General features: G+C 35.6%; 2 protein-coding genes across 2 annotated transcripts in view; one reads left to right on the top strand and one right to left on the bottom strand.

Moving 5' to 3' along the window:
• Positions 1-22,021, top strand: part of LOC143909810 (uncharacterized) — a 231,333-nt gene that overhangs the window by 94,300 nt on the left and 115,012 nt on the right. The window lies entirely within an intron of this gene.
• PsGEF (Protostome-specific GEF) overlaps positions 1-22,021 on the bottom strand; it is a 101,339-nt gene that overhangs the window by 45,547 nt on the left and 33,771 nt on the right. The window contains exons 2-11 of the mRNA XM_077428294.1: positions 18,303-20,678; positions 17,853-17,917; positions 17,626-17,701; positions 17,415-17,452; positions 17,246-17,298; positions 16,616-16,717; positions 15,833-15,851; positions 15,560-15,691; positions 13,913-13,990; positions 13,015-13,166 (exon numbers count right to left, since the gene is read on the bottom strand). Of these exons, the coding sequence (XP_077284420.1) occupies positions 13,015-13,166; positions 13,913-13,990; positions 15,560-15,691; positions 15,833-15,851; positions 16,616-16,717; positions 17,246-17,298; positions 17,415-17,452; positions 17,626-17,701; positions 17,853-17,917; positions 18,303-20,670 (3,083 nt within the window). The 5' untranslated portion in view covers positions 20,671-20,678. The remainder of the gene's footprint in view (positions 1-13,014; positions 13,167-13,912; positions 13,991-15,559; positions 15,692-15,832; positions 15,852-16,615; positions 16,718-17,245; positions 17,299-17,414; positions 17,453-17,625; positions 17,702-17,852; positions 17,918-18,302; positions 20,679-22,021) is intronic.

Below are 22,021 nucleotides of genomic sequence, written 5' to 3' on the forward strand. Positions count from 1 at the left end.
TGGGCTGGGCACATTCCTGTGTTATCTGAATATCCTATTACAGGAATTTTTATAGTTTTGTTATTCACGTATATGAGCGTGTGAAAAGTACATTTGATATTGTGGGAACTAGAGTGATAAGCGGGGTACATAACAGTATATATAAATTTCAAATTTGGCGTGTAGCTTCTTGTAGGGTAATACACGATATATATTTTGATTTTTGGCCAAATATGTCAGATTTGACATTTCACAGCTAAAAGTATATCTCTTCACTGGGTTTTATCTGCGAGATAAGTATTCAATAATAAGTTGTGTTGTATCTAATTGTTAATATGATTTATTTATTTTTATTTTATGCATGTTATTGTATTTTATGTTTGTGTTCTCTTTTTCAAATAGGTTCACTAGGTTCTTCTTCTAATGCCACAATTGTCCAAAACGATAAATGAATGTCCCACTGCACCGGGACATATAGCAGCCTTAGGCTAGATAGCTTCTAAATGACCTCTTCTACTACCTTCCAACAGATTTGCATTGATCTGAAGTGCATTCCGTATGCAAATACAAATTCATCACAACAATCATCGCTGATTCGCTCTCGGCCGGATTAGGAGGCGTCTAAGTTCGTTACGGTTGCATGTCGGATTTTCCCGCTTTTCCGGAAATTGATTTTCGATCGTACGTGATGTGAATTATGCAGGGGTCATTCCGGATCGATGCCTTGACACACTTTCGACATTTAATCCGGACACGTTTCGCACACTCCACGTGGTCGACAGACCCACCTTTCGAAGCAACGTTGCGAGCCTCTGACTAATGCATGGGTAAATCGACCCTGAAAATCCACATACACTGATACATACATATATATATATATTTATATACAGTATTTAGAAATGAAAATTGCCGGTCACGTGCCGACCATTTTGATAATCTCACGAGTGCGAGTCACGCCATCCGAACGTTCATTGGGATGTTCTCAAAGTGTTTGGACTTATTTCATCGCAAGTGCGAACTTAAGAAATGTATCTCAACTCTTGAATAAAAGTGTAAGAAAAACCTCGAGGTCTCACTTTATCATGAACACAAAGATTCATCTATATTCATACTATGTACGTATATTTGAAAGCGGCATAAGTTCACTTTTCTTCATTTCGAGAAATATTTCGCAAGACATTAAATATAATGTTTTGCGTTTAATTATATTTAAAAATACTGGTGGCCTTTAATACGTATATTCTGCTATTGTGAGATACTGGATATATCGAATTAAAATAAGTGATAGCAATTTGTGAATTAAGTCAAACAGAAATAGGGTTTTTAGAACAGAAAAAACAGAATTTTCAAATATAACAGCTCATATGTATATGAGGTACATTACTAGCAATTTTTTAAAGTCTATTAAATGTATATATGTATGTAGTTGACTTTGCTAAAATGAAAATATTATAAAAAAAATCATTATAACACATTTGTTTGTCTATGAAATCTTGATAGATTTTTCAATAAAAGTGATATTAATTCATGACTTTCAGATATATAATATACTACATAGTTGTTTTGCCCGGCTTCGCTCAGTATTTGTAATATAATCAGCGTAAAAATGGCGAATTTAATAGTAAATATTCATTTGTTTTTTTATTAAATATATTTGAATCGAAAAAAAAACATCGAATCGTCGTCATAGAAATTTTGAATTATTAACGAAATTTCCAACCAAAGATGTACTTATATACAAAGTCTATTTCGACATCATATATTAGATAAACTGTTTCGATATGATTGAATTGATATGTCGATTTGCAAAGGGGTGGTAGAAAGTCGAGTTTGGATAGCTAGCTGTCAACGCTTCGATCTGATACAAGATCCCGATGTAAATTGTAATGAGTTCGTCAATGATTAAACTTCTTTAGCTTCATATTGGAAACAATAGCTCATGTACTTCACACATATACGTATGTATGTATATCTCCAACACTCTTTGCGCCAAGTGATAGCTACGAATAGGTCAAAACACTTCAATACTTGCTCCACGAATATTACCAATATATTACTTTATTAAATCTATTTGTGAATTTAAAACGCATATATGTGAGCATGCATTATATAAAAGCATGTAATATTAAATTTATATGAGTGGAGAATAAATGAGAGTAAAAAGTAACTGTTATAACTGTTTAGCCTGTGAATTGTGATGGAGTGACATAATCTGACCCAAGATTCTGATTTTTAATGAACTTATTAATGATTAAACTCCTCTAGCTTCATATCAGAGATATTAGCTTACTTCAACGTCAACTAAAACCTCGTAGAAATCAAAGCGACCTGAAGAGTGGAAATGATTTTTTGACGGGTAGGAATTTCACCAAACTAACAGAGTGAAGCTGATAAAAAGCTTGTTAAAAACAAGATCTTTCCTTCGATTTGTATGAAAAATTTCAAGGAAACTCTAGCTTGTGTTCATACATACATATATACTTTGGCCCCGTGAAAGCCTCAAAGTTTGTCACGCCATTCTACGTGTTCCCTATGACAATCGATAAATTAATGCGCTATTATTTTATTGTATGGTTTTTTTCAAGAGACCCATTTCCCCAGCCACACACCCCACCGTTTTGTTTGTGTTCGTTTGCTTGTTTTTCTTTTTGTGTTTTTTTCACGTTAGAAAAAGTTCTCGTGTACGAATTGAAAAATAATTAATTCTTAACGAGAAAGGTTTGTATAATGTGTATGTATGGCTTTGCGTGAAACCGTAAACAAAACTTTTCCCATTTTTTTCTTCTACATTATTTCATTTTTCAGACAAACACATTTATAAAATGTCAGGGGCGTTTTGTAACAGATGATGAAGCACTTCATTTTTTAAGCAAACATTTTCATCAAGAAAAAAATTCTCCCTACAAAATTCAAAAGAGCTTTTCTAAACGTAATGCTTATTATTTTGACAGAAAACGATCTGCATATATTGAAAGCTAACCATTTAAATCATAAATGCAAAAAATGCATCAAAAAAAATCATAAATGCACAAAATATAATACGAGTGTCCCTTCTCCATACTTACATATTTGTCATAATCGTACAGTTTTTCCAGTACATATATAATTACTCTAACATTTGGAAAAAAATCTTTCTTGAAAGTTCTAGAATTGTCTATTCAAACAAGCAAAACATTAAGAACTTATTTTATATTAGTTTTATAGATATGCAAAGAAGCAAACGTATAGAAAGTAAACATATGTATTTATTTATATTTTAAATTTGGACCATTGTAGCATTACAGGAATTCCTAATGCGCCACAATGGCCAAAAATATAACAGAAAAGAAACAAAATAATAACTATGTATGTATTGTTAAATCACATAGGAAGACCCAACCAGGCAAATATGATCAATGTCAAGAGACAAATTTGCAAGCATTTATACAAACCAGCGAAAAATCGAGATGCTAAATAACTCAAATTTACGAGAAATTTATAAATCAGCGAATTCAAGATGTTGTAAAATCGAATTTTGCGACAGATAGAACAGGGATGCTAATTTGCAGGATCCGTTTCAATGAAAATCAGATAAATTAGCAAAATCTGATAGGAAACGATCGACCTGGAGTCACATAACCGAGGTCTCGCCAGCAGCAACCAGTGGGACCGAACCGTGACCACACCTCTCAAAAACATAATATGATAACCACTAGTCCACTCATACATACATACATACATATATGAGTGATAAAAATTACTATTATAACTTTTCAACTATTTAACATGTAAACTTGCTTAGGAGTGGCGAGATTGCGCCCCGAAAATAACCAACTATCATTACATCGATCTGACAGATAATTTCGATGTAATTTTTAATGATTAAACTCCTCTAACACCTAAATTGGTAATTTTATTGACAATAAACCCCCGTATGTCGGTAAAATAAATGAAAGCGATCGGAAGAGTGGAAATGGCTCAAAATCAACTCACAAAATGCCTATCTAACCATCAAGTGAAACCAAAAATGACTCATCTAAGACACAAGCACCCAATTTTCCACGAATCCTCGCACAAAAAGAAAACCATCACTATGAAAAACCGCCACAGAGCACATATCCCGAATTTACAAACACACCCACCGCACTAAAATGCACAAAGCATTCGCAAAACCTAAACCAAATCCACCTACATAAATCACAGACGAGTGACCCTACTACATGCATACATAAAGTGTGCATCGGGGTAGATATGTATGCACGACACCGGAAAATGCACAGACAGCGCTTTTCCAGGAAACGTTCGCAGATACGAAAACTTCACCCAAAGTGGTGTATGTACACATAAAACCCCCACACTTTCGAACCAGCCCCCGTTTAGAACACCCCATGTAGTGGCAGGAAAGTGTCACTAAATTACCGAATCCTTGGCAACGACCAGCACGCCGAGAGATAACCGACTCAATGACACACATATGAATTGAAACAATTTCCTGTGAACCGCACCGTATTTCATCGGGTTTTATGTATAATAATACGTATATACACACTGTATGTAATGTGTCGTGCAATAAACGCGCCATTATCGCCATGGCACAGCGGATATCAAAACGCCATGATTGACCGTTCAGCCTCGTCCTCCAACCCTCGTAAAAAGTATATAAAATAACCATAATATGGCGCAAACTCACTCTAGGTGATGGATATTATATGCAATGTAATTTAATATTTGACAGGTGGTGCAACATATTTTTTAATATTGATTTGTATAGGTAGTTGCGCAACAAATTTCACCAATATATTACTTAATTGAATTAAAAACGTATACGAGAAAGTATAAATGATTGTAATAGTAAATTACATGACATGAGAATGAGTAACCGCTACCACTTTTCAAGTTTTTAACATGCGAGTTGCGAAGGGGCGGTAGCAAGCCGCGTTTGGAACGCTAGCTGTTATCGCTTTGATCTGACACAAGATTACGATGTAATTTTTAATAAGTTCGTTATTGATTAAACTTTTCTATATATATATAGCTTCATGTCAGCAGCGTGGCTCGGTCGTTAAGCTTCTGCTTAACACTGAGAGGCGCCGTGTTCGATCCCTTGAGCTGACCTCGATTGAAAAGAATTTTTCTGAGTATATCTGTAATGCTGCTGGTCAGACCAGGATTTGTGACTCCTGTTTGATCGTTTCCTATCAGAGTTTGCCAATTTTCTCTGATTTCATTGATGAAACGATTCCCGATTAAAAATTGGCTAAAAATCCTTCCTACCCACTATGTCACCACTATTTGAGTATGATTAATGTAAATATTACAATAAAAATGTATGTACAATTCATAGATGTCTCGTTAATTGTCGAGTTTAAGTCAGTGTCTCGTAATTTAGCGACTTATATAATAAAAAAATGCTGTATTGTTTAATTTGGCCAGGAAGGCGCATTGGGGTTTACCTGTAATGCCTTGCTGGTATGAAATAAAAAAAAATAATAATAATAATAAATAATAATGTCGGAGACATAAGCTTACTTCAATACACAGAAAGATACAAAGGGGTGTGCCATGGGTACTATGCCTCCCCTCCTCCCTTGAATGAATTTAATTTCATATATACATAATTTTTCTTTGATTTTTCACATTTAAATAAATTATTCACAACAGATTTTGATTTGTATAAATATATTTTACTTCTTTCTATATTAATTTTCCACAATTGAACCAATGTTTTATCATGGCGATCTCAAGAGTGCAAGTACTAGTTTAAAATCCGATTACAAATTTTTGACGGCCAGGAATTTGATGGAACTAACTGAACGAAGTTAATAATAAAAAGGCGTATTAAAACTGCCATTTATTATGTGTGTAATTAATATGGACTTCAGAATGACGATGAAATACAAGAGAGCAAGACTCGAGCAATGTTAGATCGTGGATGGTATAGGTACATATGTATGTATATTATGCATTAAAATAAAAGAGAAATCGCACAATAATTGAAATGACATCGAAGAAATCCCGCATTTCATTAAATTTAACAGTATGAAGAAAAATACGCGGCTACTAATGGTCAGCGATGCTAAAAATCGCGTATTTAAAGATTCGCGTATGCCAGAAGTTCAAAACGAAGCTTTTCGAGCAATGCCGAGTTGATTGAAATTAGATTTAGCTATATTTAATCGGAATTCGCAGAAGCGATTCTTAAAAAGGTTAGTCTTGATTATTCATACCTACTTTTTCATTTCAAAACTAAAATTAGACTATTGAATTTACAGGTTGCCCCAAAGCGACACTATAATCAGAAATAGCTAGTCGTTAGGACACTATTGTTAATTTCTTAGAAAAATCATGTTTGTACAAGCTTTTTTGCTCTCTAGCTTTGAACACTGACAGAATAGTCTACTGTTATTTTGCAATTGCCCTTACGAGAAGCTAAGCTGGAATAAAATATAATAAAATAAATAAATAAAATAATAAATAATAAATAAATAAATAAAATGTAAGAATTTACCACTATCTAATTAAGTAGTTAAAGGTTGGTAGAAAGCTACACGTGGATAGCTAGCTGTCATCGCTTCGATCTGACAAGATTCCTATGTAATTTTTAATGAGTTCGTTAATAATTAAACCTGTCTAATTTTATGTCGGAGACATTATCTTACTTCAATGTTAGCTAACCCCCCCCCCTCCCCCCCCCCCCCGTATATGGGTAAAATACTAAAAAGTGGAAGTAGTTTAAAATCTGATCACAAATTTTACTGAACTAACAAACCTTGTTAAAAATCGTTTAAGTATCCATCCCTTAAATGGGATTGATAATTAAAGTTCAAATAGTCTAAAACAAACTTCTTCAAAATGAGCCTGTCCCAGCTCAGTCAAATAATCTAAGCTTAATTTATATAAGTAAATATGTATATGCATACATAACTTAAGATATTTTAATCCCTCGTATACAGAGATGAGTCAAATTTAACATTATTTTTTCCGCAAAACGTCAAGTTACAAATATACGCGTATAAAGATCACAATGCTAAACTCGCCATAAAGTATGTACATACAAAACGTTTCAGCAACGAAACCGTCAGCTTCCGGTTTTTATTTTCACCGCGATTATAGCGTCCTTGGCTATTGTCAAAATGGCGTAATTACCTAATCAGCGTAATGGCGAGTGTTAAGAGCAAAACGAGCGAAAATCTCGAGGGAGCCCTACGACTCCTATAACAAACCGTACCATCGTTATATAAAAAGCTCGTTGAATCGTTTGGAAATTTAATACGGGCGAAATTTATGCGCAAAAGTGAACCAACCCCGCCGAAACCACGCTCAAATTAAATTAAACTTCGATTCTATAACATAATGGAGCATTCTGTGATACAAATCTAGTACATTCTAAATAATGAATATTTTAATTCACATGCATATTACATATCGATGGCTTGGTGCATAGATATTGTATGTTCATTTTTGAATTTTAAGTTTGTAGATGCTGCAATAATTCAGATTTTTCCTCCCAGGGTAATTTATGTGGTATGCGTAAATTACCTTGAAAGGAAAAACCTGAATTTTTCCAGCATCTACAAACTTTAAATTCGATACAAACTTAAAATTCGATACAAATTCAAAAATGGATATACAATATCTGTACACCAAACTCATTTGGATCGAGAATTGAAGCGGCCAATTATTATAAAAGACCGGTCAAATACTGATGCGTTTCCCTTACTTTGACGACGTAAAATCATACCGACCGATGTAAACACACCATTACATAACACAGCAATGCAAGTTGACATTCCTCAACGTACACTTTCTACTATCATTGAAACGCCATAGCGCGTAACGTGTAAACACTTAGCACTTTATCAAAGTTGATTCAGGTGCGTATATAAAACACGCACACTACGCGTACAAAAATACCGTATTTTAAAATAGTTCAATATTAAATTATCACTTAAGAGAACACCCCCTCCCCGGTGGGAGAATAATACGTGCCGTTTCGCAATATCGCTGTACGAAATCTTGAGCGGGTATATTTATCCAGAGCACGCAATCTACATAATAAATACTTCTCGTAAATTCTTTTTAAGCAATTAGAATTTTCACCATACAACATATATATATATATAGACACACAATATACCTCTTTCAATTATTCAAGATTTCGTCGTCAAGCACTTGCAATATCGATTGCTATTCGGTAACAACTGCAATAGAGTCCTTGACCCATCTTTGTACAATGTATCTAGTATGTGTGTAAAATGCTGCAGTTGCAAAGGATGCAGTGCATAAGATAAGTGGCGTTTTGTCGCAACAAAAGATACAATTCTCTCTTAAAGACAAAAAGCGCAGAAACAAACAGGTCAAGGACGATAGTATTATACGTATACATGATATCTTATTGCGTACAAACGTTCTGTGGAAATGGAGCGAAAAAATAACTTAAAATTTTGGCAACGATTTCAACTGAAATGAATCTTTTAACACTCGAATACAACCTCCTTTCGAATAAATACACAAAGTCATATGTGCATATTTGTAAAATTTTAAGCCTACGATACATCAAAAAATTGTAGATATTAACCGCGCCATTACAATGTGAAACATTTCAAAATAATTGGATACAGTAATATCAAAATATGATAATACTATAAATAATAATAAAAAATATAATACGTAAAATAGAAAATGATCATTGAATCAGCAAATATTAGAATAGACATGAACAAAATTTATAAACTATAAAAAGTATTTAAAAATCAATATTAAGAGAAAAACGAACAAGATTAAAGATCACTCGATTTTGATCTACATAAGATTAAAAAATTTGACTAAACATGCAAAATCTGTGTATTAACTAATTTTATGATGAATGTAATTTAAATTGTATAGTAAAAAAGAATGTGAATAAAATTTACAAATTTTTAGAAATATGAAACCAAACTATCTGTCAAATTGGTTAAAAGGCAGTGAGTTCTCTTTTCGAAATTTAATTTACTTTAAAGTTTAGCATGTACATATGAAACTTAATCTAATAAATCAGAACAATAAACAATCTTACATGCCGTCACGCCGAGCACTAGAGTATCCCTACGAGCACTGAACCAACGAACGAACGACCGACCGCAGAGCACTCGTCGACATCAACTCGTGTGTACTTGCATAAAAATATACAATATACATATAAAGTTAACACGCTGACGTCGTACCGCGGCGGGTGCACGTGCGTGTAAATTAATCAGCGGGAGCGGACGACGCGCAGAGATGGTACGGACGCGCGTCACGTCCAGCGACAGACGGGTGGGGTCTCGGATTACCCCGGACGGGGGTACTCCTCCTATCCTCGGGTACTACAACGCTTTATAAAAAAATATATGTATACTCGGTGTGTGGAGATTTCGGCAGTACCTGTGTGCGAATGTGTGCGTGCGTCCGCGCCGGCGCCGGGTGCGCGAGTGCGGCGCCCGGACGGCGGCGCATCGATCCGGCCTGCGCACCTCGCCCACCCTCACTATCGACTGCCGTGGGGGTGAGAGGTGGGTCGGGGGTGAGGGGGAGGCTTGCGAGAGGGGGAGGACATGGGCGCATCCTCCCCTAAGCGTCGGTGGTGCTGACCAAGGAGCGCGCCTTTCCTCCCTGCGCCGGCCGAACCTCGTCTAGTTTCACTCTGGTACACGTTCGTCACGATTGCCTCGACTTATTAATTGGTGGGGTACGTGGGTGTGATTATTTATTTTATTTTGTTTTATTTATTTACATATTAGCCACAGTGACGTTACAGAATACAGAAAGACATTTAAGCATAATAAAAATACGATATATAAGAGTTGTGTGTATGGGTGGGTCTTTTATCCAAATAAAAGTTGCTGCACAGCATTTATTGTATGATTAAGGAGGTCCATGTGCAGCCAGCGCTCGTTCCAGAATGGTCTGATATAGCTTCTTAAGTACCTCCTTAAAAAAGGAAGGTCGCTCACTACAGCTTCCCCGATCCGTTTGTTTCTCCATTGTCTAGGCACATACAGTTTTCAGTGAGTCCCATCTCAGGGTTCTAGGAATTCTGCCGACCACTTAGAGTTCCGCTAGGCCGATTCGGGGGTCTCCATTGTTAGCCCCCGAATGCACTTTAAGCGGCGGCTAATCCCCATAATGTTCCCACGCTACATAAGAAAATTAGCGAGACGTCTATGTTATAGATAATACATTTTTGAAATCATATTCAAATAGTGGTGACATAGTGGGTAGGATAGTTTTTGCCAATTTGTTGGAGGAACCGCTTCGACACTGAAATCGGATAAGTTGGCCAACTCTGATAGGAAACGATCGACTTGGAGTCACAAATATCCAAGTCTGACCAGCAGCATTAAGATTATACTCGGAATAAATTATTTTTAATTGCTCTCGGGATCGAACCCGGCTACCTCTCGGTGCTTAATATCAACACAACGCAACTAAATTCATACATACATATGTATGTACATATTACAAGAGAGAGAAATGTTGAAAAGGAATTGCAATACCGATACCGGTACTACCCCTATCGGTAAAAAATCGAGCGTGAAAATTGCAGACACGAAAGAGCCGGCGGCCGAAAATTGTGGACATTACTCTAGATTATATTACATTACATTATTTTGGAGTACTGATACGGGATACCACAAATTCATACATATAATGAGATTGTGTAAATTAATGTTAATTTTAAAAACTAATGAAATGTAACTATTTTTCGTAATGTCCATCATACTAATGATTAGTCACCGGACCCAGAAGGTGCCGCGTATTGTTCAAAGGTTGTAAATGCATTGTTAAAGGTTTGCTGAACCTTTTTTACAAAGGATTTACAACAATGGAATGATAACTATCATACTAACGAGAACTCGAGTGCCAAATATTCCGTATTTGCGATTCTCATGACAAAAATTATCTTTTGGGGTATCGCAATGTGCGTAATAATCCATTTGCCAGTTAATTTAGGTTAGGTGAGACAAAAAAACAAGTTTGCCCACATACAGTGATACTGTTGAAATTGATTAAAATTAGCTAACTTAGCTAGAAGCCTATTGAAAATACGAAATCTTGTGGAACATCTCAAAAGGTATAACATTTCAATACGTAGATATATTTTACCAACTTACGTTTTTCAGACTATGAAGAGAACACAGTATTTTTATTTTATTTTATAACATAAAAAATGATACTGCAATGAAATAAAAAATAAAAAACAGATATGTAAATCTTGGGACTACTTTGCGGAATAGTGAGGTCAAGGCGTTTGAAGCAGTGCCCACTGCTTTGAATCCCAAAGGAGCCGGATTGAGTGCTTCGGTAATAAATTTAGATATACATACTTTACGATACTGAAGGGAAATCAAATGCAAATTCAATTAAACTAATCAAAATTACACAATTTATTCAAGCTACATCATGAATTCTCGTCAAGGAAATAATAATAAAAAAAAAACATCAATAGGAGGCGAACGACTTGGAACGCGACCCAGAAGATAGTAAATATTTTATTATTAAGGACGAAAAACTACAAACACTCTTCGCATAAAGTTACTCAACGTCACATTTATACGTATTATATATTCCAGAAGGACGAAAGGGAATAGCCTGTTTGCACAGTATCCAAATATACGAGCTCGATTCACGTTCTGGCATACGCGAGCTACTATTTTCTAATTATTTTGTGACTCGGGCCAATTTGCCGTTCACGGTGCTTTCCACCATTTTCAATACTCGCCGTTCTCCCATCCAATCTACCACTCCATCCATCTCAATATTCCGACCGACCGAGGAGAAAATCGACCGATCCTGCAACTGCTTCCATGCTTCCATGCTTCCATGCTTCCATTCTAGTTATGAAACTCTCAAACGAGTGCAAAGTGTTTGAGCTCAACTTTTAAGATGTTCAAGCTTGGTCAAGCACCCTTCGCAAAGACCCACCTGAACATTCTTCAACTCGGATTCGAACCATTGCCGTTTCAGCAGACCGTGAACGATGCGGTTAATCATACCAATACAGTAATTGCTCAGAGCGAGCTTTAAAAACCCAGGAAGCAATCCGGTCCTATCGTGAGAAATTAGTTTCCTTCGCGGCTCACTTACATATAATATCCTTTATTATCAAAAAAAAAAAAACAAAACTTTTAACCGTCGTCTATTAAAGGTATGTCACGAAGTGGATCATAGCGTGATGACTGGTTTGCTATCTACTTTTACTATCGTTGTTTACTGTAGCATTGTCTTCGTACATGTTTGACCGCACACCCAGAACTTTTCTAATTAGCTTCCTTTAATGTAGCAAATAGCCTTAATGGCTATCCTATTTCAGATCTAACGGCGACTAGAGCCATGTGCGCGGTAAAAAACCGTGACATTACCGGAATAACGAATAAAAAACTTGGCTCGAGCTTGACGCCACTAATCGAGCTAACACTTACGAACATCGTCCGGGTGGAACTTTCGGCCAAAAACCGCTGCAAAAAGTTGGAGACGAAGAAATCAATAGCGAAAAATAGTTCTATCGAAAATTACCGGTAACGTTTCTAAAAATTCAATTAATAGTTACAATCTAGGGGGGTCATTAATCAAAAGAAGACGTCGTGTTCCACGAGGTGAGCTCATCGTCGAGGGTAGGACCGGTATACATACAGAGTATCGCGTAACCCATTAAACGACACCGAAGACGGTTGATTTTAATTGTCATTGCTGCTCACCACCGGATGACAACGATGTGAGTTGATAAGAAACCGAGGCATTTTAGACAAATGTCTGTCACGCTGGATGGCCATGAAATTTTGAAACGCGATATTGTGACTTCCTGGATAATAGTCGAGGGAGTACGACACACATAGAACAATAACACGGTCGAAAATTGTAAAAATGCAAACCAAACGATTTCTTTTCATGCCTTTGATATGAAAATACATATATCATGCTTCGTATCCCGACGTGAAAATCTGCTGAAAAAGCTTCAACTTCAAGTACGCACTTTGGGATTTCTAAGGCAGCTATCGATCAAATGTATTGTTTCGAAGATGATAAAATTTCTCTTACCTTTTTTGCTTGTCTCGATGCCAAACGGACACTTGAACTTTTCGTACTACTGTGTCAGGCAGTGGAAACGTCATCCAGTGTCCAAAATGAGGCTCGTTGCTATCTCTACGAACTGGAGTACGTTGATAAGTTCCAGCACCGTTTACACACACCTAAATAAAGCAAAATTAAATGTAATTTAACAAAAGCAGCAGATCTCTAGAACAAAGAATTATAGTATAGACCTATAGTCCACTGAGAAAAATGTCCAAGCTACCACTTAACTATGCCTCACAAAAACAATAATCATTAGCTTAAATTACCTAATCAAATTGATCGATCTTCTTTGCAATGAATCATACACCCAGATACGACCCAAAACTCGCCCTATATCACATGAGCTATTGCAAACTCCTACCACTTTCAAAACAAAAACAACTCATATCTACGTATCGCTTATACATACATAATTAATTCCAACATCAAAAACAGCGACCCCAGCAATATAAAAAAAACCCCAAGTTTCAACATCGTCAAAGCACGAATACGAGACCATTGCTTAAATTTTACATACATTCTAAACGGTTTTTATCTCGTTTTGAAAGGGAAACATTTGAATATATGCTCAATATATTAAATCCCCCATCGCGCAGCATTCACACAGTCCCCTTCAGCCACCCACGATGCAAATATTAGCTGTTCCCATCCCGCTATCTGGGATTACACCGGAATACTCCTGCTACCCAGAGATAGTGGCATGTTGCGTTTAAATAAAAATAAAATTTAAAACCAACGCAGCCTCCCACTCCGTCTAATGAAACTTTGACTATCGCACTTAATGGATCGTTACGATTAAGGTCACTCCCAAGGTGTTGAGGGGGACTGGGAACTATCCCACCCACTAAACCAGCCCACTTACTGAACGGTAAGTGAAAGCTAATAGCGTCAAACGGATTAAAGCCACTCTGCGTGTGTGACCTTTTGGCAACATTTCAGCCTGTAGCCGAACGACCTGTAGCCAAAGCTGAAAGGGCAGTTGTGGAGCAGGGGGTGGCGATTAAAATAACGAGCTACGTGCAAACACTTCTGGCAGGTATCTGCACTCGACACTGGGTGCTTCGAAAAGTTTTTATTTTTATTGAACTCTCAACGGCCATTAATTATTTTATTCAGCGTTTGCAATATTGAAATGTCAACACTAATGGTGGCAATGTTAAATGATGCGTCAATTGCGTGTTTGGCAATATGTATGTGAGCCGTACATTATGTACATACGAGCAAATCTCTTGGGATTTGACTCGTTTAAGCCTCCTCATCTGAATAAAAGCAAATGTACGCATAATAGCTTATCTTTAATATTTATTCGATGCCATAGTGGTTTCAAGCTAGTAAGCATTTTAATATGCATTGATTCATTGAAAAGTTTTGGAATAAGAAAATCTGGACCTAGACATGAAATAAATGTATTATTTTCTGATAATGTTACCATACAAATAAGAAAACAAATACTAATATGCATTACTATCAAAAAGTCAATTGATCTATTGGAGAGCAATCGATATTTTAGTTCATATTGGAGAGATTTTTTTAAGAAAATCAAGTCTAATTTCTGTGCAAGTGAAAGTATTGAAATAGCGATAAGAATATCTTATATATAAAACCAAAACTTGGCTAGATTGGCTAGATTGGTCAAAGACTTTTTTGATTGGTCGGTCGTTATATAATATTATTTTCTTTCGATTCAAATAAATTTATTAAATAACAATGAAGATTGTTTTTATGGTTCGATGGTATTCTCACTATTAAATTGCATTTATATTTCAAGTTACTTTTATTATAAGTGGAACCGAGTGAAGCCGTGTAGCACTAGTAGTGATGCTATAAGAATGAACGAAAAATAGAAAAGACGAGTGCTTCAATGGTATGAAAATATGTCTACAAGTGTAGATGGTTGAAGAAAGTAAAGAAAAAGAGTGATATTGAAAAAATTGAAGTTGCTCTTAATTTATAATACACCCATATATACTAACTTGAAAAAACTGCATTCCATAAATAAGATTCCGTTTGTTACTGACATTACTTACAAACTAACCAGTAGATTCTATGACAGAATAACTAATAATCATACTAACACACTTGTGAAGAGTCTCGGTGATTACAACAAAATGTCTATACCCTTCAGGTATATACACAGATTACCTAAACACAATCGGCTTTAGGTTATCGACTTTAGATAGTCTTTAATTAATATTATGTATTAGATGTATTATGAGCATTTATAAGGATTGTAAATAGGTTTGTGAGCTCTTTTTCCTATTATGCTATACATTAACATTAGTATAATATAATACTATGATTACTAACCAAATTAAATTAAATTGTAAAATAGAAAATAATCAGTAGATTAGTGGCTATTAAAATAGATATAAGATGTATTGTGAACATAATTTCGTAATAATGAAAAGCATTTAAAAATCAAAAATCAAGTTGCTCATAACAGATGAAAATATGGGGCTAAAAGTATGAACGAAAAATGGACAAGATAGGTGTTTGAATGGTATAAAACTCTGTAAGAAAGGATACAAGTGGAAATGGTTGAAGAAAGTAAAGAAAAAGAGTGATATTGAATGAATTGAAGTTGCTCAGAACAGACGAGAGTGGAAGCATGTTGGAGAAGTCTGTATTCAGTAGAAAACATCTACATTATTGGATATGAACTTATATATATATAAGTCCATAAGTCCACTTTTCTTCATTTCGAGAAATATCTCCCAAAACATTAAATATAATGTTTTGCGTTTTACAATATTTAAAAATACTGGTGGCCCATAATACGTACATTCTGCTTTTCCGAGATTCTGGACATATCGAAAAAGAAGTGATAACAATTTGTGAATTAAGTCAAACAGAAATAGTGTTTTCGGAACTGAAAGTTGGACTTCCGCCACTTTCAAATATATCGGATCATATATATTACAAAAGGCGAAAAAAATATAGGAAATAGAAACTACACATCCCATTATTGGAGAGTATCTTTTCTAAGACGATTTCACATTTATTTTTTGCAAAATGTGAATAGGCAAGGTTTTAAACTCAGGTTAAAAATAAAATAATTATGTATGTAAATACTCGTGTCGATTATAATAAACAAATGAATACTTCAAATTGATTAATTCATATGTTTTTCAATTTGAAATATGTACAACACGATCGAAAGCAATTATTGCTAAAAATAAATTGAGAATGTGTCAATCTGAAGCACGTTAAATATTTGACTTAACACGCAATCGACGTGTTATCTGATCGAGTATACGCACATACATATATACACACATATTCAGCATATGAAATATCACTTGAAATGATCCTCAAATCGATTCCTTTGAAACAACGGAAAGTGTGTCATATTTTTTGTACGTCTGCACTCAATAGATATGGAAGTGATTTATTATAATATTAATATCTTTTTTGTTCCGTTTCTACCCTTTCCTTTTCTTCCTTTCTTATCCTCCCCCCGAATCGTTACATAAACCAAAAACCAAAAAAAAAAACAAACCAAACACGTGGTTTCAGCATTGTATTTACTCGTCCATAGCAACGCACATTAATTCTTTAATTATACATAGAAGCAGTCACAAATGGTCGACGGCACGCAACTCGAGGCAATTTATCGTGCTTTGGAATTTCGAATTTGTCTTCAGGTCTCAGTGCGAAAAGTGCATATCTTTTCTTACAAGATGTCACAAAGGATACTGTAACTGTCGTCCGTTAAGAATCGTTACGTAAACGATTTGACGTCACGATCTGGCCTCGGGCAAAATATTTTTTGACCCAATTCCACGCTGAAAGCCGATATTCAGGAGCTATCTCGAGACATTAATACCACCATTTACGTTGGATTCGAAAATATTGATGATTAAATGTATAATAATCATCACTATACGTATTTACAGCAACATCACTGTTGACCCCTATTAAATTCTTGACAATTCACTTATTTGAAATTCTGTAGAATGAAAGGAACAGTAAATTCATCCACATCTGCCACAAAGAATGATTTTTAATTTAAGTATATATACATTTGATATGACCATGATGATTAATTATCGTGATGCCAATTGACTTTTCTTCAATTCACATATGTACATAATTGATAAGAATGCTTCAGCAAACTTAACTTTATGTATAAGGCCACTTTAAAGGTCAACCAATAAAGACCTCTACATGAGGCCATCACCCCCCCAACAAATACAATCTGAGAGACCCTTTCGTCGGAGAACGAGACGGTTTTCCAGCAATATAGCACTGGAACAACCACACATCACTTTTCAATTTCAAAAAAACCCAATTTACCTTCCAGTACAAATATACATAACAAATAAATATAAATTAAAAAAAAAAAACTTAACTTTACTTTATACCAACATCTTCTTTTTGAAAGTTATCATTTTGGTCTTAGCTGGTGTATTAAATATGAAAATCAATCGAAATTTTTGACAATTTGTACATAAACGTTAATTATTCTAAATGTAACTATGTATGTCTAAATAACTGATATGATATAATAAAGAATATGATAGAATATTAAAGTGATATGATAGAAAAGACATTCATAATTGGTTTTTCACTCACTATTCCAATCATTCACTGTTCTAAGAATCAAATAGGTAACTGATTTACAGTTAGAAGTCAAGTCATATATCAAATGCTATCGATTAGTAGTGAAAAAGAGCACCATTGCGGACACACAATACTCTGGCTCATTGTTTTTATTAAGTGGCAAATTACTGTAATTGCTCTTCTTTAGATTTTTTTAAAACATTCAAGTGAAATTTTGAAATAAGTAAAAATTTACATACCTTAACATAAGCGTTGATGTGTTTCGAACTGCCATTATGCTTCTGCAGATTCCGACATCTGATAACTGGAAACAAAACTTAATCAGTACTTGAATATTACAGACTAAAACTATTTTTACATCGGCATCAGCACTAGTTTTTTTTTAATTGATTTATTATATAAATGTAAGTATGTATATTAAGAAAATATATGATTAAAAAGTATGCAGAACTTCATAAGTATTATATGCTTGAATGAATGCAGACTGAAAGTATTCCCATATATAAAAACAACAACAAAGCAAAGTCCCAAAGTTCCCTTTTAGCTGCAAACTCGATTAATGTAAATTTCAAGCCATATTATACTTGTATATATGTATGTGTATGACATAATCACGTGTGCGAGCTCGTTTCACGCTAAATTCAATATAAATTCATGACAATATCTTTTGACATTTACATTGTACTCACTATGAATATTGATCTGGTTGTCCTTGCAGAGCATAGTCAGCTCCAACGACCCGTTCGTGGACTGCTGGTGATGCTGCCTCTTCCTTGTCATCCTCTTATCGTCGCTGAAGTTTCCATCGTCAGGTGAATATGTCAAGCAACGTCTAGACGAGCGAAATTCGACGACTGGAGTAACAGGTTCGCTAAAGACATCCAAAGAATCGTCTGCGTTCTTCCGACCAGCACTCTCGTCTTGCAAATACGAAGACGCCAAGACAGGACTGCTCATGCTGAACCCTGAATCCAAGCCCAAGTTGTTATTGAAGAGTGAAGCAGGACTAGGAATTCCACACTCCAAAGTTAAACCCAGCATTCTGTTGCTGTTACTTCTTAGCTTGTCTCCAGAGTATTGACCGAGCATTATGCTACTGTTTGAAACGTTTTCCATCTGAAAGCAGTTCGAATTTGGGCTGAAAATTGGAAGCCCCAGAGCTGGATAAGTTGAAGACTGAACCATAAAGACGTTGTTCTTTTCGTAGTTGTCGCAGAAAGGATATCCGGTGATGGAATTGAAGGAATCGCTCTCGAGCAGGTTGATTTTGATTTTGTTTTCGGGTGTGAAAGGACTGGGAATTCCTGATTTTAGTGTTAGGCATGATTCTCTTTCCAAATTGTTGCTTTGTACTTCATCTTCGCAGTCTTCTCGTTGGTGCGGTCTTTTTCTTCGTACACATCTTTGTCTTTTGAGGTTAAAATCGCAATCCCTAGGTAAGGAGTTGTTATGAACTGGGGTAAAATCGGAAGCGCTGCTTCTTTTCCTACTTCTTACAGATGTCGTCGAAATATCGTCCATACTGCAATCGACTTCCTTTTCATCATCTACGATAGAATTCAATCGAAATTCAGGTGTTTTAACTTCTCTTTCTAATGAATCGTAAATAATATACGTCTTCTCATCTTGGCTTAGGTTTAATCTTTCCTTCAATAGAATTGAATTTGTTTCACTAAACTCTTTTTTGACTTCTGAAAGATTTTCACTTATTTCTTCAATTGGAAAACTGGTTGTTACATTTTCAATCTGTTTTGGAATGTGATCTTCTATTCGGTTCACAGAACTATCAGAACATCTCGACTTCAATCGAACCCTTCTAGCATGCTTAACTTTTTTGGTGCTTTTCAAGATATCTTCAATCATCCTCTCCAATGTTGCATCACCCATTTTAGAATCAGATATAGTCGATTCGGTTTTGCTCAGAACACTTCGTTCTCCAATCATTTTCGTCTCCATTTCAGTAGAAGCTTCTTCGTCTTTCGGTCCTACGTACTTTTCGCGTTTGTTCCCACTGTCTTCTTCAGGAGATAACGTGTTCATTTTATTGAAGCATAAAGAAGCGAGTCGTTTAGCCAAAGGCGACACTTCTGAGCACAATTTCGTCCTGGGTTTATGTCCGTTGAACCTCAAGGCTGACATTGGAGACAGTTTATTCAGAAGCATGCTGAAATTATCCGCGAAGTCTATTTTCGGCTTTTTAGCCGGCAAGGTGTGGTCTTCTTGCGGCAAATCGTCCGCATTAAAGTACAGAGGGTTTTTTATGAACACCCTTGACCCTATAACGGGCAGAGTGCTCAGACACATCGAATCATCGTTACTTCGCACATTTACTCCACTGTCCATTTTGCACGGCGAATATTCTATTTCAAAAGTAGGCACTGTGGACGCGTGAATGGTGCTTCTGGTTCCTGTAGAGTAAAAAGTCTTTTCTATACATATTTTTTGAACAGTTTCTTTCGGTTCAACTTTGCTAGGAACTAAATCAACTGGTGATTTGTTTTTTGGTTCTTCCGTGAGACTAGAGTTTGTACCACTTTTGGGGACGTTCTCCTGTCCCTGCTCCGCCAACACGCAATCCTGTAAGATCCTTCTTTTCTTGAGGAACTGTTGTGCTGGGTTTATGCGTTTTGTAACGTAGGAAATTGGAGTTGCAGTCGAAGTTGGTGATAAGTCGTCTTCCAATACGTTAATAATCGGCGATGATTCTTTTGGGTAAAATTTTGGCTTCGGAGTTGATTTCGCCCGCACGTCCCTCGGTGAAGCAGGTGTATTCGGTGTCAAATTGCTCACATCCTTCAAGGGAGAGTTTACTTCAAATTTTCTTATCAGCAAATCCTTGGTCGGAAAACAAGGAGTGCATCCCGCCATATAATTAAGGTTCTCCTTATCGTGAATGGCTCTTCTAACTTGATTTTGATTCCTTCTTCTACAAGATGGTCCTCCCAGCGATCGTCTTCTGGGTCCTTTTGACTTTGTTATCCCACCAGTGTCCAAAGAGAGTCGACTGGGTTGCTGAGGTTCCCCAGTCCTCTTTGACGAGACTGCCCATTTCAACATGGTGGAATCTGAAAAGCGGAAAAATAAAAAGTAAAGTTATTATTCCGTGACTGATTCCTGACAGTGTTAATTGTGGTAGTACTCTTTTAATTACGACCTTTCGCACGATGGATCCAACCGGAAACGAACTCGAATGGGTCAAGCTAGTAGTCAGGCAAGCTTATCACTGAACGAGCCGACGATAAACACGCCAACTTTATGTACATATTACACTAATAAAATGGTGGGGGGGGGGAGCTCAAAATACAGATATGCTACCGCTTAACTCCTCAAAAGTAAGGTTTTTAATTTTAAAAACAAAATAAAGCAAAGGAGGATGTAATTTATTTTTTTATATATTTTAATGGTCCTATAATTTATTTTTTAATTTATTACTTTGCTTTTTCAACAGAATGGTACCGTGAAAGTCTCGTCGATAGGGGCACAGGTGTTTGAAATGTACTTTTTGACCGTTTGAATACGTTTCTCTTTGAGCGTGGAATTTATGGTGCACATGCACCGTCAACGCTAGGTAGTGTTACATAGAGCTGACGATAAAAGCGACAGAGCGGGTTAAATTCACCCTCCGACAGTAATTTATATTTATAAATCGAATTTGTATTGTAAGAGTGGCGTTTAATCTGCGCTTTACATCTGCGAGTTCGATGGGCGACGTTCGACGTGTTTCGGCCAATTATTGCGTGGGCCAACTGACGTTTCCGTCGACAAATTTTTAAACCGAAAATAAACCCATTTGGCATTAATTGAGTCAATTAAAAAAATTAACAAATCGTCTTACTTATTTAATACATTACCTTCATTAGCAAATGTGTGAAAAAACAAACAAAAGTATAACGAACTCTTTTTATATATGTACATTTGTCATAGTGACTATTTTACATGTGACAAAACTTTTTTCAAAGAATTTTAATAAATATTTCAATTAAAACGTTAATGAACGTTAGAAAATCATGGATGCACATTAATGAAAATAAAAAAAAATCGATTTCAATATTTTCGAAAATTTTTAATATAGCCTCAAAAATTTGAAATATAACCACAAAAATTTCAGAATACATTTTATCTACACACAAGACTGTGAATTCGCCGAGCACTGATACAAATATATTTATTAATTTATGTAAAATAGAAGGTATTGACAAACCTTGATAGAAAGTTGTAGCACAAAAACTACATGAATGAATTGACTAATTTTGACAGTTGAAGTATGATTAAATTACAACAATATATAAAATATATGGGTCTACGTGACGAGACAGAATGTTAAACGACAGAAAACGCAAAGATCGAAAATCGAAAGATCTTAAGTCGCAAGATCAAAAAAAAATGGTGCATGGTAAACGGTACATAC

This window comes from Arctopsyche grandis, chromosome 3 (genome assembly GCF_051622035.1).
Source record: "Arctopsyche grandis isolate Sample6627 chromosome 3, ASM5162203v2, whole genome shotgun sequence".
Classification (NCBI taxonomy): Eukaryota; Metazoa; Arthropoda; class Insecta; order Trichoptera; family Hydropsychidae; genus Arctopsyche; species Arctopsyche grandis.